The sequence below is a fragment of the Solanum verrucosum genome, unplaced genomic scaffold (genome assembly GCF_900185275.1).
Source record: "Solanum verrucosum unplaced genomic scaffold, falcon-dt-bn FXZP01000217.1, whole genome shotgun sequence".
NCBI lineage: Eukaryota > Viridiplantae > Streptophyta > Magnoliopsida > Solanales > Solanaceae > Solanum > Solanum verrucosum.
The window spans coordinates 1171384-1189811 of NW_026020032.1; the positions used below are offsets into that span (position 1 = coordinate 1171384).

General features: G+C 32.8%; 3 protein-coding genes across 3 annotated transcripts; 2 read left to right on the forward strand and 1 right to left on the reverse strand.

The window, feature by feature from the left end:
* Positions 1 to 3295: 3295 nt before the first annotated feature.
* LOC125821401 (uncharacterized) lies at positions 3296 to 6932 on the forward strand. The gene is made up of 10 exons (XM_049500819.1): positions 3296 to 3375; positions 3465 to 3535; positions 3621 to 3670; positions 4532 to 4605; positions 4701 to 4763; positions 5124 to 5211; positions 5694 to 5756; positions 5833 to 5912; positions 6501 to 6572; positions 6664 to 6932. The coding sequence occupies exons 1-10, from the start codon at positions 3344 to 3346 to the stop codon at positions 6743 to 6745; spliced, it is 675 nt and encodes a 224-aa protein (XP_049356776.1). The 5' UTR covers positions 3296 to 3343; the 3' UTR covers positions 6746 to 6932.
* A 3335-nt stretch (positions 6933 to 10267) lies between these two features.
* On the forward strand, positions 10268 to 10529 carry LOC125821409 (glycine-rich cell wall structural protein 1.0). Its single transcript, XM_049500829.1, has one exon. It carries the CDS (start codon positions 10268 to 10270, stop codon positions 10517 to 10519), a length of 252 nt encoding a protein of 83 aa, XP_049356786.1. The 3' UTR covers positions 10520 to 10529.
* Positions 10530 to 12034: 1505 nt separating this feature from the next.
* Positions 12035 to 13009, reverse strand: LOC125821433 (probable F-box protein At1g65740). Its single transcript, XM_049500848.1, has one exon. The coding sequence runs from the start codon at positions 13007 to 13009 to the stop codon at positions 12035 to 12037; it is 975 nt and encodes a 324-aa protein (XP_049356805.1).
* Positions 13010 to 18428: the final 5419 nt, after the last annotated feature.

The window sequence follows — 18428 nt, forward strand, 5'->3', positions numbered from 1 at the left end:
ATGTAAACTAATAAATACTTCAAAATGGCATAAAAGATACAAGTTGCAACAAGGTGAAAAATTCAAATCAAAGAAAGTTAAAAGAACGATAAATAGGATTGTGAGAAATAATGAAGGTTAATGAATCTATCTACGTTACTTAAATTTGAAAAGAGGGAATTGTACTAGATTTTGTTATTGTAATACATGAATAAACACATGCATTTTGAAAATTTAAATCAATTTCTAAATAGTGTTGTCATAATGTTAAGAAATCATACTTCATTAATAATTTCATGTGACTAGGACTTATATAAGTTACAGGTTTGAATGGTAAAAATAGTCATTAATTTAATGCTTGCATTAATTTATATCAACCTTACTTCATGAATAACGTTACTTTTAAATGAATATTAATGAAATAATCGAGTTACGTACATATGGATAGAGGTGTACAAGCAAAATCGTAAAGTCAAATCGAACTGACGAACCAAATCAAATCGATTTGTGGTTTGGTTTGGTTGGTTTGACAGTTGAAAAAAAAATCGATCACTCTTGGTTTGGTTTGGTATTACAAGGAAAAAAGTCAAACCAAACCCAAACCAAACCGACATAATATATATATATATATATATATATATATATATATATATATATATATAATTCTATTTTATTTATAGATAAAAAATATTATTTATAATCTACTTTGTTGATATATTTTTAGTTAGTTTATAGTTTTCAATGTTTATATATTTTATTTCAAATTTGGGCTTGTAAATTTTTTTGTATATATATATATATATATATATAATTTTATTTTATTTATAGATAAAAAAAATTATTTTAATCTACTTTGTTAATATATTTTTAGTTAGTTTATAGTTTTCAATGTTTATATATTTTATTTCAAATTTGGGCTTGTAAAAATTGTAAATATTTTATTTTGTATTAAGATCCGAAGTTACAATTATATTGTTATAGTTTTTTCAAAATCGAAGTTAACAATTTACTTTGTAAATATTTTGTTTTGTATTCAGTTTGCTTCTACCCTTTAATCTTACTCCCTCCGTCCACTATTAATTGTCACACTTTCCATTTTTAGAGTCAAACTATAAACATTTTGACTAACATTTTACAATATATTTTTTCATCATATTGATATGCAAAAAATTGCAATGTATAGTATTTTTCGTATAGTTTTTGAATATCTAAATTTTTTGTTTAAAATATCTAATTAATGTAATCTAATTTAACTTTAAAAATTAGTCAAATTGACTTTTGAAAAACGCAACATGACAAATAAAAGTGGACGGAGGGAGTATTAATTTAACATAATGAAAGTTGATATTTCAAAAAAAATATTTTGTACTCATGTGAATTTTACCGTATTTTCAAAAATTTCTATTCATTTAACATTTTTTAAGTTTAGCTTATTACACAGGTAAGTGAAAAAATATTTGATCTCTTTTTCAAATACCGTATAGTTATAAAAAATCGAAAAAAACCCGAAAGAACCGACTAAAGCCAAAACCGAAAAAACCAATTTTATGTGGTTTGATTTGGTTTTTAAATTTAATAAATCGATATATTTAATTTAATTTTTTTTAATAAAAAACCAAATCAAATCGACCTATGTACACCCACATACATATGAACCATTTTGACACGTATATCAATGTTATATTTTTATTTTATTTTTTACCGTGGTTTCCGGGCGTCGCTTTGCGAACCCGACTAGCTGTACCCACCGGGTCCCGCTGTTTCAAGGCGGATCCACCACGGTTAGTTCCACGGGGCCCTGGAGACGCGGCCGGTTTGTAATGCCTCCAGTGGCCCTGCTGGGGCTCGAACCGGCGACCTGAAGGACTTTGTCCCAAGCCTTTACCAGCTGAGCTACCCCTCAGGGTTTATATCAATGTTATACAATATCTCAATAACTTTTTTTTTAAAATAAACTTTTGTGAAGTGATCTAATGGATAAGGTTGAACCTCTATAGTGATCCACAGGATTGAAATACCAACCCATAACAGAAACGACAAAATCATCAAACGTCATCCAATCAGATTGTGCCAACTCAACACCCTACAAAATTGTCTCATCAAAATCTCCCATTTTTTGAAGAAAATTTTCACCAAACTTTCAATTTTGCACAATTTTTCGAATATTCGAATATAAAAGAGTTCATTTTCATCATCATAAATAAATTCCCAGAAAAAAGAAGCAATTTTTTCAATAACCCATTTGATTTCAGCTCTCAAATTCTCCTATATTTCTCAGTTTGTTGAAAAGGGTATGTTTCTTTTTTGAATTCAACTCTCAATTTCACCTTATTTTTCAGTTTGTTGAAAAGGGTATGGTTTTTTTGTTGTGTTCGAACTAAGTTTCTGTTTGAATTTTCAGATTTGTATTTTTTTTTGCTTATTTGTAAGTCAAACTTTGTAGATCTATGGGTTTTTGTTGTGGGTTTTGGTGCTTTTCATGTTTGCATTTGTTTAGAATGTTATATTTTGGGGGAATTGTGTTTGTATTAAGGAAATTTTGAATGTGTGCAGAAATTCATAGATTTGCTGAGATATAGAACAGTATATAAGCCTATTATGCTTGCATATTCGTCCTTCGGCCAAATTGATATGTAATTATGGTTAATAATTGTTTGTTTGAAGTTTTTCTGAAGGATATTTTTAATGTTGTGTGATGAGAAATGGAAATATTGAAGTTTGTTAGACTCCTGAGTGAATTTAATATGAGCATAAATTCATAGATTTGTTGAGATATAGAACAACATATAAGTTTTTTATTATGCTGGCATGTTGGTCCTTAGGCTAAATTGATATGTAATTGTTGTTCATAATTGTTGGTTGGTCAATTGAGGAGATTTGAAGAGTTCATTGTGCTCCCCATTCGTGGGATTAAACTAGGTTTGTTGTTGAGGAACTCATTGTATATTTGAATGTTTTATGGAAATTTTGAAGTTTTCTCATGCTTAGTTTCTTTTCTCGGATGTGTATTAATATCTGTTGCTACATTTGAATAGCACATTTATGCCCTTCAACTTTGGGTGTGCACCCAAAAGAAAAAGATAGTAAGGTACTATGGTCCTAAATTTATAAATTGGAAGAATCATGCCTATTGACAAAGACTTTATTAATTTGCTATGAATGTGGTAAATTTGCTATGTTCTGTTTATTTCTTGTTGGAGTTTGATGTGTTCTTATTTGGACATGGTATAAGATTTGAATATGATTTCTTGCGACTGTTAATTGGCGTTGGGTGTATGGTAATTTATGATCCTGAACTTTTGTTTTTTTCTGGTAGGACCTCTAATATCATCAATTTGGCTAAACTTCTGCATTGTTATCAATTATGAAGTACCTGGAATATACCCCTCTTGATCGGTAAGCTTCGACATATAATGACATTCAAATAAGTACAGAAGATTTTTTTGTTGTTTGGTTGCAATAAATTATTTTATTTGCATGTACAGGATAAATGATTTTCTGAGTCATGTGAATCTTGGAGAGCGAACCATTAAAGGATGTCTTGAAGCATACTCTTGTAAGTGTTTTTAATGATCTCCAAGTAAACAATGCCCCTACATCTGGAAAATCTCATGATGTTTACTTTTGCTTGTTCTTGTTAGGTAAGCACACTGGAACAGATAAGAAACTATCGCTCAGTTTGGAGAATGAGGTAACTTCAATTCATGAATATCTTATCTATCATGTTGTCTTTTACTCTTTACCGAGGGTAGTTTGGGCAATCATTGTACAACACTTCATTTCTCTACTATTTTCAACAATATGGAGCTCGTTTTGCATGAAATGTTGATTGGTGAATGAAAATTACAAGTTTGTGTTAACATCATCAAAAAAATTCTATAAATGAAATCAAATGTATTGAAGTATAAAACAAAAGGCCTCTTTTATTATCAAGCGCCCACCCAAGGAGGGCAGGGGGATTATGCACCCTCATGAGGATGTAGGTCCATGCGTCTCTTGCATGATTTTGATTAGAAATGCAATTTTTTTTAAAACACTTGCGTCCAGACTAGCTTGCACGCTGCTTGACTATTCAATGGGTACCTGCTAACTCTTACAAGCATACGTACGTTGTAACTCTGCACAATAAAGCTTAGCAAATGGGAAGAAATCATATAGGAGTAGTCCTTATGTCCTGCGTAATTAGCAATCCAACTTTAAACTTGAGAGAATGGAAGAGCTTTGACACATGAAACATTATATTGTGCTTATCATGATGTTGCCATTCTTACATCTTGTTTTCAGTCAGAAAGATAAATAAATTTACACCTTCCTCCCAATATGTAGAAATAATAGGAAGCTAGAAATTAAATCTCACTATTTTCAATCCTGGAGAAGCTTTTTTATGCTCATTATTGTATATTTATAGACTGCATCCTCCCTCGTGTTGCTGAAATTCATTTTTTTCTTGTAACTTCAGTTGCTTATGAGAGTAATTCAATTTCTTCTTGTTGTACGAGTAGCTAATAAAGTTTCTTCTTGCGGGAGATCTTAAAGTAACTTTTGGTTGCAGATTTTTGATTATCTTGGAAAATCTTCAGATGCGGATTCTTCTTCACCTGTTGAATACCTAATGTGTAGATCCAGGTGGTGAATCCAGACCTATGGCTGGAGTTTTACGTCTGAAACGAGTGTGTATTGGTTCATAATGCATTTTTTTTTTTTCTAATTTTTCATTCCAGCCGGAAAACGTTGATATATCTACTCCTTTCTCTCTATCACATGTATCCGGATTATGACTTCAGGTAAGTCTCCAACTTATGGTGAAAATAATGTTTTTATATTTGTATTTACTCAAAAAAAGAACAATCCTGTTGTATTTGTAGTATAAGCTGATTGGGTGGATTATGGGTAATGCCACTGTCAGCTTCTTTGGCGACGTGGCATCCCGCTTTATAATCCTTCTCTTACAGCTGTGGGAGTGTTGTCAGATGGATTGACAGACAGTTTAGATCACTGTTGCTCTTGAAGGAGCTGAGAGTTCAAGTCTCTCCATTTCCCAATACAATACTCAAGTTGTCTCGTCTGTCGTCAGTCTTCTGGTTATGCGTGTATATGCAATTTATTCCTGTTTTGCTTTGACTTGCCAACTTTCTGGTTTACAGTGCAGTGAATGCTCACCAGTTTTTCACTGAAGAGAGCTGGGACAGTTTTAAGCAGATATTTGACGTCTACATGTTTGAGGCTTCAAAGGTTATTATATTTCCATTCCTCTGCTACTAAGCTGTGTTTGTTACAGATTATATGTTGGGAACATATTGGCAATTGCCTTGGTTGTCATGTTGGCATTTCTATTGAAATCATCTTCCTACCTTTGGTTTTACTTGATTACGTTGTTTTGATTAACTAGCATGCAACTAGAGGTAACTAATCAAACAAGGTTGTGCTTAGGATCTATGCCTTTAATAGACCAAAAAATCAGATTAATTACTTTTTCTGAAAAGAATTAGACACCGTTATTTGACTATTTCTTTCTAGTGTTCTGTAATAGCATATATGGAGCAGTCAGATGATTAGACTATTTTGTCTTTTCCTTGTTTTCTTTGGAAAGGGTAGTGAGTGTATTTTATGTCGTAATGGATGTCATTATACTATATTTGTTTCAAGGCTTAGCTAAGTTATCAAAGAGAGAACTTCGAGCTTTTTGTTTAGGTATTCTTTGATTTGGGTTGCAGGAATGGCTTGACGCAAATGAAGGTAGTGCTCTGCTTGAAACCTTGTACAAGGCTTTAGATGAGGTGAGTATTTTTTATCAACATAAAGAGAGGACAAAGAGGGAACATGGTCAAGTTGCTTAACTTATTAGCAGTGCAGGTTGTAAAAGTTGCTGAATGTGAAATCTACACTTACAATCCGGAGGCAGATGCAGATCCGTTTCTCGAGAAGGGAGCCATGTAAGACTTTTTATATGAATATATCCTTTTTATCCAATTCTTTTTTTAACTGTGTCAACTTTCTGCATGAGCTTCCTATTCTTCAACTTTTCATTTAAATTATAAACCATCTGATTGAGGTCCTCTCTGAGTACATATTACGAAGTAGCCAAAAACCATGGTCAGGTCAAGGGCAAGGCAGTGGAAGCCTTTGCTTTAGGCTCCTAAAACTAATAGGCTAGAGATTATTATGCAATTATTATGGTGGATAGAAAGTATCAAACTTTTTTTTTCTCTCGGATTTGATTGATGTTATTCAAACGACTGAGTAAATTATAGTAAAATTTACTTATTAATTAGTACATTTACCTCCACATCCAATTTTGATTATTACTCTTTGTCATATGTTTCTTTCCTTTTACTTGAATATGATGATTTGGCTTTCCAACTTCATCTCATTTTGCCTATATAAACTGTCTCTTTGCCCCGTTTGATTGGTTAAAGCTGTAGTTCATGGTCATTTTCAAATTAAAATAAGATTTTATTTACTGATCAAATTTCTTGTTGCGAGTGGTAGTCCATTAACACAAGTCTTTGTATCTTTTCCAGATGGTCTTACCACTTTTTCTTCTACAATAGAAGATTGAAACGTGTCGTGAGTTTCCGCTTCAGCTGTGTGAGGTGATTACTCTACTCTTCCAATGTTCCAGGATGTGAGATTCTACTTTTAACTAGCATATATTTAGGCCTGATCAACTGTTGTTTATTGCAGTAACTTGGTTGGTGAAGGACACCTATTAGACGACTCAAGTTTTGATGAAGATGAAGAGATATTTGATGGCATGGACATGTGAATACAGCATTTTGTTCATAGCTCGTTGTTAGTGTCGTAAATCCTTGTACCTTGTATCGAATTAGTGGTGTACAATTTGACAGTAGGTACTGAAACTATATCGTAAATAAGCATCATCGTTGTATCGTTTAGAGGTTGAGGTAGCGACTCTCGCGCTGCTTCTTAATCAGTTATGTATTTTCTGTTCTGTCATGAAGATTTTTCCAAGTTATTGTTGGCATTACTGTTGTCCCTGCTCTTATTAAGTTCTCTGTGTGTATTTCTGGTGTCCTGCATTGGTCAAGTTGAATTCCGAAATTTTATGGACAAAAGAAAGTGAATAAAAGGGTGTTTGGTTAAGTCTGAGATAAGTAACATTGATAATTCATTCTCTTCTGCTGGTTAAAACTTACTGTCGAATTATATTTTTGGTATTTTTGAATGTAAGATAAATCACCTTTCTGAATACTTTAATGATATATTAATGTGTCTAAGGCTTTATTGTTTTGGTATTTTTGATTGGGAAAAGGATAAATATACTCTGAATTATTGTAAATGATATGCAGATACCCTCCATTATATTATTGGGACATTGGTGCCTCTGCCGTCCAAAAATTAGAGCATATATGCATTTATACTAACATATGATAGTTGACACCAATTTTAGCCCTTCACAATATGGATTATTATCGAGTTTCTTCAATTTCAAATGATTTGAAATAATTAATTTTATAAAAATTTAAAATATTTTTAAGTTCTTTTAAAATAATTGTCATTTTTATAATTTTTAAATAATATATATATTCCTATATAATTATGTATATCACCTTTTATAAATATTCGAAATCATCTTAAAAGAATTTTATTTTTAATCAAATATTTTGTTAATTAGTTTAGTTTAACTATGATTATTATTTTTAGTTAATTAGCTTAAAATTAAGTTAATTATTTTATTTTTTAAAAGTAAGAAGCTAATTAATTAATATTAATTTATTTTATTTAATATTTAATCGAATTCGTCAATTAAATTCAATTTTTGGCTAAATTCTTGAGTCTTCTGGCAAATTTGCAATCTATTAGCCAAGTGCCAAATTCAAATCTAGCCAATTTTTCTTCAAGCTTAACTCTCTTCTCAGCCAAAATTTGAGACCAATATGGCCCAAATTTGCAATACCAAATCGGCCCAAACCTCTCTTTCTCATTCAATACGATCAATATAGGGAAAATTGTATGTAATAGCAAACTATTAATTCAAATTAAATGTTATTTTCATAGTTTGATTTAATTGTACCCCATAGCAAATTGTTGCTATTTCGCCTCTCTCCTGGTGAATCTCGCTCGCTACTCTTGTTCTCTCCCTCGCCTCTCTCACTTTTATACAAACACAAATGTATAAAGTGCGTTTGTGTTTGTATAAAGCGAGAGAAAATTGTATATATACATATTTTCGTTCCCCTCTCCCAGATCTCGCTCGCCACTCTCCCAAATCTCGCTCGCTCACTCGCATCTCTCAATTTATACAAAAACGCAAATGTATAAAATGTGTTTGTGTTTGTATAAGAAAATTGTATATATACATATATTTTCGTTCCCCTCTCCCAGATCTCGCTCGCCACTCTCCCAGATCTCACTCGCTCACTCGCCTCTCTCACTTTATACAAACACAAATCTATACATTGCGTTTGTGTTTGTATAAAGCAAGAGAAAATTGTATATACAAATACATATGCATATGTTTTCGTCCTATACACTTATGATTATACAAATACGATATTCCCCTGCGCAGTTTTCTTTTGTTTTTCTCTCTTTCTCGCTTTATATAAACATAGATTATACAATTGATCTTTTGTATATGTATACCAAAACAGATTATACAACTGCTTTCTTTTGTATATGTATAGCGAAATTATACAACTGCTTTCTTTTGTATATGTATAGCGAAATATACATATTTATGTTTGCTATGGAGAGCAATTATGCAAATTATAGTTATAACATACAAATATGATTTTTATGTTTGCTATATGTGAAAGTTACAACAATTTACAACACTATGTAATTGTGATGATGAGAGTGTAGTGTTATATATTTATAGGAGTAGAGTGAGTACTGATCTGATAAAAAAAAAGGTGGGGGAAGGGGAATGGTTGCATATGGTGACAGATTTGGCAGAGCAGAGTGAGTGCCACTGGCTGTTTAATTTGTTTGTATGTATCTGCTCTACCCCCCACCCACTCTCCTCCTTTAGTACGTACGTACTAATATACGGTTGTTAAAGTGTACACCTGTACACCTTCGTTACATTTTTACTATTTTATCATCATTTCATTTCCAATATAATACAACACGATGTGATACATTTTGAAACAATACGTAACAACTATCCAAACGAAGTGTAAAGACCCAACATAACATTGGTTTGGATCGTTTTAAGTATTAAGGGGTCATTTGGTAAATATTTTTTAAATAGAGTGAATTAGTTATGCTTGCATTAATTATACATAAAAAATTTTTTGTATTATTTGGTTTGATACATTAAAAATAATATGCATTACATATAAAAAAATTTTACAAAGATACCCTACTATTATGGTGGAGAAAATGTAAAAAAGATCTTGAGGGACAGTTTGGTCTTTAATTAATCATGTTAATGCATGCATTAAAATATTATATACACTTTAATATACAATAGAGTGTATAGTTATACATAAGGTGAAATTCACTAGTAATTGATTTTGAAATATTAGATATTATTATTTCTTATCCAAATTAAATAACTAAACCAAAGAAGTTACAATAAATTAAAATTAATTGTGAAAGCAAAGTTTGCATTGGAAACCAAAGCGTTGGCTTATATGCATGAAAAAATGAGAGATTACGTTTGGTTTTCGAGGAATTTTGATAAGCATGCATGCATGCAAAAAAGAGTGTCACCTTTTGGTTTCTCAAGAAATTCTGATAAGCATGAATTTGACTTAGTTTATGTGATATTATTTAAATTTCGAGAGTTAAACTTATTAAATTATATAACAAAAGTTGAAATAAAATTTACACACTGAAAAATTATATAAAAACTACTATAGAGTGACACATTTGTTTATCATATTTTATTTTTTGAGAGTCAAACTATAAGATCGATTTTGTCAATATTTTAAGATGTATTTTATTATCATATTAATATAAACTAATTGCAATTCATTATATTTTCAAATAGTTTCGAATATCAATATTTAAAATTAAAAATATTGAATATATCTAATTCAATTTAGCTACGTCAAATGACTCTGGAGTCTTGATTGTAAAACGATACATCATAAGTAAATGTGAACAAAGAGAGTATAAGTTACGATATTTATAAATTTCTCTCGAAATTTGAAGAGTGCCACATAAACTAAGATGAAAAGAATAATATGAATAATTAAATTAGACCTTATCCAGAAAAACAAGGTGAATAACTCTCTCTATATAAGGGAGAGCGTCGATAAAGAGATTATTATAATTTGTTCGAGAGTGATATATATCAACTATTATACGACAATATAAAATGCCAGGTGGCAAAGGCGGTGGCGGCGGTGGTAAGGGGGGCGGCGGCGGCGGTGGAAAGGGTGGTGGAGGTGGATGCGGTGGTGCTAAAAGTGGCGGTGGCGGCAGCTCTGCCAAGGGGAGCGGTAGTGGCGGCGGGGGAGGGTCGATGAAGGCGCCAGGTGGCGGCGGCGCGTACATTTCAAGGGGAGGCTTTGAGAGTAACCCACAGGGTTACTTCTCTGGTCTCCACTCTGGAGAAAAGGGGAAATGATCATGCTTTATTTTAAATAAAATAAATAAATATGCCTATTAGTGTGTGTTTAATTTCCATGTTTTTTTTTTTTTTTTAGGTTTTATTATGATGTTTTGGTAAGAATTATGGAATATTTTGAAGCATGTAAAAAAGTTCTACAAAGTTTATATGCAAAGTAATGAAGTAAGTAATATATGGATGCATGGTTTTTTGTTGTTCAAATTTTCTTGTATTTCTGTTTTTTCTTTGAATTGTTAATCTTTTAAGTCGAAGAGCTATCTAAAATAACATATGAAGTAAAGGATTGAATTTTTTTCATATCACACTTTGTGGAACTAGATTAGATATGTTGTTGGAGTAATTTTTGTCCGCTTGAAATTCCTAGTGTGGCTGATTATTCAATTTTTTTAAAAATATTCTAATAAAATTAGATTAGATTAATTCAATTTTTGAAATTTACATTAAAAACTATTAGAAAAATTTTGTAAGGTGAAATTTTTTTCCAGCGTTACTTCTTTTGTCTCCACTTTTGCATAAAAAGGGAAAACGATTATGGTTTAAAATTAAGTTTTTAATTTTTTATTTATTTATTAGTTTTTTATTTTTACAAGTTTTGTTATTATGTTGGTTTGATAACTTTTGTGTGACATTTGTGGTTTGACAACTTTATTAGAAAACTCTAAAAAGCGTATATGCATAGTAATTGATATTTGAGTATTAACATATGTAGAACTCCTATGTGTTATGGTTCTTTCTTGTTCATTATAATTCGTTTTAGCTCGAGTTGTTCATCGTCATCGCGAGTCAAACAATTTTTTCCCTCTATTCCAATTAATGCAACACATTTTTCTTCTTACTTTTGTTCCAAAAGGATGAAACACTTCAAAATTTATAGAAATAGTTAACGTTGTACTTCTCATTTTATCCTTAATGCGAAACTTTTATTGCCTTATGATTATTATTGTATATTTAACGCCATTAGTTTCAAAAATTTGATCATCACACGAATTCTATGACGTATTCAGGGGCGAGAAACTAGAGTAGTACTATAGAAAGTGAGTTCAGTAGAACCTAATAGTTTTGGTTCAAACTTATATATCTTTCTTAAGAAAAATCTATTTGATATGTATATCAGTTTAGAACTTTGAGAATTGAGAGGACTAAATTCTTGAACTCTTAAGCTTTAAATCCCAAACTCCACTTTAGATAACAAATTCAAAAGCCGTAAGTTCTTTCTTAAATTCTTTACTAATTCAAACCATGTCAAATACATTGAATAAAGTGACTATAAATGCAGATGTGAAAACTGCACCTTTTTGCTTTACACACCATGATGTGGGTGCTCACTAGCAATATATATTCATTTTTTAATATTTTCGTATACCTATGTAAACTTTACGTCGGGATTAATAAGTGCTCGAGCAGCCACAACACTATAGGTAGGTCCGCCCCTGATGGTAGGTACTAAAGGTAACACACTTAATTAGTAAAGTAGTTATTGTTTAAACTCCTAAAATCAAAACTAAAACAAAACTAAACAGAGAAAGGAGTGTTGAAGATCCATATAGGTGGACTGAATTTATGATATGATTCACCAGTATAGTGAGGCTCAATTGTATCGTCAAGCAAGTTATATATGCCCATGTCCTTGCCGCCTCCATTTTCACTAAAATAGTACGCGGTAGAACAATCATCAGTAAAATATATATGATTGGCCTTGCATCCATACTGTTCAACAACAGCAGTAGAGGCACTAAACCCGAGGAAGATTGCTCTGTTTCCCAAATCATCAACCTCTTCATAACTCTCGTTATCCACATCAACCCTGGCAACGATGAATTCTTCGACGCCATATAAATTTGTTTCGGGATGTTTTTCAACTCCATTTCGAGTGATGACAAATAGTTCACCTAAAGAGTGCACAATGTAAAGTTGCATTCCATAGATAAACTCAGAAGGCACTCCTTCAACAATCCTTTTAATGGGTCGTTCTAATCCTCTTCCTCTAAAGTCAAAAATCACAACGTTTCCTTGAAAATCAACTCCATAAAACTGTTCATCATGATACGTTACATCAGAATAAGCCCCTTCATGTGTCACTGTGATAAACCCCATGTTTCCAGATTTCCAGTAAGCTAATGAACGAGGAACTCCTTGATTAATCATCAAAATATAATCATCGTTTGTATGAGGATGGGAAGAAAGTAGTGCTTTTTCAACATAATACTCGAATTCTATATGATAATCTAAGTCGAAATTCTCCAGGGTATTCATGTGGGGCAATTCTATTAGACAACGAGAATTGAGGTGGAATAAATTCATATTCCCTTTGAGATCAGCTGTGAAAATCCATCCTGGAATTCCTACACCCAAACAACGTTTTCCGACTAACTCTGGAAAATTCATAGTGTAGGTAACACCCTTTATTAAGTCGAAAAACTCACGTGATTCTTCCTTTCCTGGTTTCTCAGCCAGCATCAACAATGGGACTGGACATGCAACAACCATCTTTACGTACCACGATTTAAACTTTATGAATTCAGAATTCTAACTGTGAGGGCCGAGTAATGATATTGCGATTGATAGAGTAAAACAAACCTATCTAAATTGCATCCCTTTTATGAGACTTGAGGAACAGAGAAATTCAATCCAAATTTGGTGTTTCTGAGGTTTACTTATTTCTTTTGGACAACGTTACTTAGGTTTACTACATAAAAAATAAAAAAAAAGATTTCCTTTTTGTTTTGGAATTTATCCAAATCTTTTGTTACATACTCCTTTGATATTTTATGTTTGAACGACTTCCCTTCAACAACAGTATTGCTATTGGAAAAATAAATATATAGATATATTTATCGTTAATTAAAATCCTTATTTGATAAGGATAATCATAAAAGCGCAAATTTGAGGAAACCTCCCATTTGAACTTGGAGAAATTAAAAGTAAATTGTGTTAAATTGATAGAGTCACGATGCGTGGGAGAGAAATAAGATAGTAGAGGTGAGAGAGGAAAAAATTAGTCGGATATAATTTTTAGTTATGCCTGAAATAGAGGAATATGTATAACCATGTAAATTTACTACTAAAATAATTGTCACGCCTCGAGCCTACGCCCTGGACGTGGCCGGCACTCGAAGACCATTGCTGGCCCTCAAGCGAACCCTTGGCCTGGCTTTTTTAACTCAGCGGAAACCTAACTCAACAGAATAACTCCATGCAATGCAAGGACATAAAACATCTTAACTGATAAAATTTGGCCCAAAAAGGCAACTCGAGTCCCAAAATAGAATATTTACATATATACATAGATGAGAGACTCAAAACTAACGGACTGACTGTCTATGAAGCCTCTATAATACTGAGATGGATGTTGGGACAGACCCCGCAACATCCTAATAAAACAAAACTAAGAGAACAAAATGATCGAGTCCTCCGAAAAGCAATGAGGCTCACCACTGACTCTGGAGTGCTCAACTGGATCAACGGCGTGCTGGATGTTGATCCTGGGTACCTTTGTCTGCATCATAATAAGATGCAGGCCAACTGGCACCAGTACATTGAATGTACGAGTATGCAAGCTGGAAAGCTAAGCAACATTGGCTAGAAGGAAAATCTGGAAGAAACTGAATAACTTACCTGACTCAACTCAACTCAACCTGACTGACTCATTTCAATATAATACAATTTAAAACAAGTGCAATATAAAGAAAAACTGTTTAAAACCTGCTATAAACTCTGTGTGTATACAAAGATACAATAAGCCTAAGATGTATATAGAAATACAAATGAACTGATGTATATAAAAATACAATACTTTATGTGTATAAAAATACAATAACTGCTGTGGGAGTTTCTCTAACCGACAACCATCACATAAGAGTTATAGTGATGATACAACGATCGACCTCACGCTGCCAGAGCATCCAATACCCGGCCAAATGTATAAGACCTGAACTGCCTAATGGATCCACTAGTCTATCTGGAAAAGGATTCATCTAAAAAGTATGATCATTTTCTACCTATGGTGGTTAACATGGTTTTATGGGGGCTGTAGATTCCTTGAACGGTCCCCCAACTCGGTGCTCGATACTACTCCCAAAAATGTACTGGCTCTTATGTTTTTAAAACATATTTCTTCCTGTTGATTTGAGATAATTACTCAAAAACTTACCCCAAAGGCTATCTTGGAAATCTCAGTTTCCTCTTGTGCTTCATTTAGAAAGCGATAACTCTTTTTCTCAAAAACTAGCCCGAAGGCTCTTTGGAGATCTCAGTTCCAAAGCTTGTTTAAATGTAAAAAAATATTTCTTTAAAAGTTCTTTGGGAATACATAGTTCCATAATAACTTTTGAGAAATGAACTCAACTTTAAACTCTTGACTTAACTTGAAACTCGATACTCTTTACTCAACTTGAAACTCTATACTTTTTGCTTGACTGGAAACTTTATACTCTTTGCTTGACTGGAAACTTTAGCCTTAAAATGAAATTAAAACATTCAATAAAGACTCTTGAACAACTTTAAAAACATGCTTGGACTTACTTCTGAACTTTGCTTGACTTGACTCTAACTTCACTTTGACTTTGATCCTAACTTTCTTGAATTGAATTATGGATTCAAGGATCATAGTTGTGTTTAGAAGGACCTCATGATGTTAAGGGATGATTTAGGACAACCAAACTTAAGAAAAATTACGAAATTAAATTCTGAAAACAGTGGAGTCCGTGTCCTGTCCGCGACGCGGAGGAAATTTTTGTTCACAGAGGGAACAAGTCTGCGACGCAGACTTGCTTTATGCAAGCTACCCGAATTTCTCCTTCACGTTACCAACTCTAAGCTTCCTTAACTTCAAAGGTTATTTCCCCAAACACTTGGGATCATTAAAACCCTTAATACACAATAGATTCAACTCGAAAACACAACCTAAAACATGTCTCAAATCCACAAGAACTTCAACAACACAACCACAACCTCACCAACCAAACTTCAACAAACACAATCACAAACTTCAACAAACATAACCAATCTTTTCTCGAAATTTAAAACGAGTTTAGCGTGTGGGGGAAAGGACTAACCCAACACTATGAAATCACATACCTAGTAGGGATCACCCCCGACGAAATCCACGACGATCTCTACGAAGTTGCTTCTTCTTCTCCTTCTCCTTCTCCTTTTCTTTCTCTCTTCACTCACAACCCGAACTCTCACTCTTATAAAAAGGAAAACTAATTTAAAAATCAGTCTAACACCTTAATATATATCCAAAAGACAAGGCTAGGGAAAAGACCAAAATACCCTTACAAATTCCGGACTGACTTCCCTTACCAACAACCTAACTTCGAAAGGGAAAAACTCACTCATACGAACTCGGAATCGAGCAAACTCAGCGGCGTTGGAAGATCATTCCACGAGCTTCGCAACCATAACTGGAACAACACCTAACTCATCCTGAGCTAGGAGTTATAACTGTTCAAAGTGGGCCAAAAACTCATTTTTTCCTATACTTAACCAAATTTTCCAGATTTTCAAATTCTTTCCAAAAATGATTAATTCCAATTCTAAGCCTCTTCATAGTTATTTCAAATTGCTGGATGTTACAATAATAATATAGCTCTATTAGATAATTATTTTAAAGTAGGGAAAATGGTATAAAATAGCAAACTATTAATTCAAATTAAATGCTATAACCACAGTTTGATTTAATTGTAACCCGTAGCAAACAATTGTCATTCACCTCTCCCCCTGAATTTCTCGCTCGCCACTCTCAATTTCTCGTTGTCAGTCTCTCCCTCGCCTTTCTCACTTTATACAAACACAAATGTATAAAATGCGTTCGTGTTTATATAAAGCGAGAGAAAACTGTATATATGCACATCTTTTCGTTTGCCTCTCTCCCTAGAGAATCTCGCACTCTCCCAGATCTCGCTCGCCATTCTCACTCGCCTCTCTCACTTTATACAAACACAAATGTATAAATTGTGTTTGTGTTTGTATAAAACGAGAGAAAATTGCATATACAATACAAATACATATATTTTCGTCCTATACACTTATAATTATGCAAATACAGATCTTCCCGTGCCAATTTTCTTTTGTCTTTCTCGCTTTATACAAACACAAATTATACAATTGACTCTTTTGTATATGTATACCGAAACAGATTATACAATTGATTCTTTTGTATATGTATACTGAAATATACATATTGATAGCCATAACAAACATAAGTTTGCTATGAAGCTGCCTAGTCTAAAATTTTCAAAGTTTTGATATTTTTTCTTTAAATATATCAATCATGGATGCGGAGAAAGTTGAAGTTGCAGTTCCATTGTTAATGTTGGCAGAGAAGGAAGGAAACGAAGAAAAACGCGAGTTTTTCGACTTAACAAAAGGTATTACTTACACCATGAATTTTCCACAGCTTGTTGGAAAACGATGTTTGGGTGTTGGAATTCCAGGATGGCTTTTTACAGCAGATAAAGAAGGGAATATGAATTTGTTCCATCTCAATTCTCGTACTCTTATCGAATTACCTCACATGAACACATTGAACGGATTCGATTGTGATAATGAACGCGGTTACTGTGAGTATTACGTTCAAAAAGCAGTGCTTTCTTCGGATCCTCATACAACCAACGATTATATTTTGATGATTAATCAAGGAGTTCCTCGTTCATTAGCTTACTGGAAACCTGGAAAAAAACGATTTTATCACAGTTGAAACTCGCAAAGCTGCATATGCTGATGTAACGTGGGATAATGGACAGTTTTATGGGGTGGGGTTGATGTTCGAGGAAACGTTGTAATTTTGAATTTTAGAGGAGGATTAGAACCAACTATTGGAAGGATAGTTGAAGGAGTGCCTTCTGAATTTATCTGTGGCATGCAACTCTACATTGTGCATTCTCGAGGTGAATTATTTGTAATCACTCGAGATGGAATTTGTAACCATCCTGAAACTAAGACATATGGTGTTGACGAATTTGTTGCTAGCAAAGTTGATGTTGATAACGAGAATGATGAGGAGGTTGTTGATGATTTGGAGAACAGATCACTCTTTTTGGGGTTTAGTGCATCTTTGGCCGTTGAACAATATAGATGCAAGGCTAATCATATATATTTTACGGATGATTGTTCTACCGCGGACCATTTCAGTGAAAAAGGAGGTGGCAAGGACATGGACATATATAACTTGCTTGACGATACAATTGAGCCTCACTATACTGGTGAATCGTATCACAGATTTAGTCCACCTATATGGATCTTCAACACTCCTTTTTCTGTTTAATTTTGAATTTTTAGTATTTGCAGAGTAACTATTTTCTTTGTTGTGTTACTCTTAATTAGTAGCTACTTGTTAATTTATCTTTATTTCCTAGTTTTCTTTTTGTTTTGATACCTTTTAAACAAGAAAGTTGGAATGTAACGACTTATAAGCTTATGGTTTATTGTAATTCTACAATTCTGTTTTGTCCAGTGATTTTTTGGTCTTGATCAAGTCGAGATTCGATTGTCTGAACTATTTGAGATTATAAGATTCACAACCTCTTCTTCCATGATATCACAATCAGAAAATTCAAGAAAGGAAAATTGAACACAAATATAACAAATTCAATTACTGTCGGGAGTGCAACTTCTCCAACAAGTATTAAGTTGTGAAAGTAGTCTGCTCTCGAATCATGAGAAATCATGATCAACACACCGTGCAAGTTGCAACTATGACTTATGCCTTTGAAAACCACGACATATTAAAATACTTCTTATGATGAGCTATGGTTCGATCTTTAGTAATAATGATTGATTTATGAGATTTGTTAATTTTACATTGTTTTTAGAACAAAATCATGTTGGTGCTTTCGGGAAGGAGGAGAGGAAACTTCGATAAAAAAAATCATTATTATCTAATGCTAATTAATTCTTGAAACTG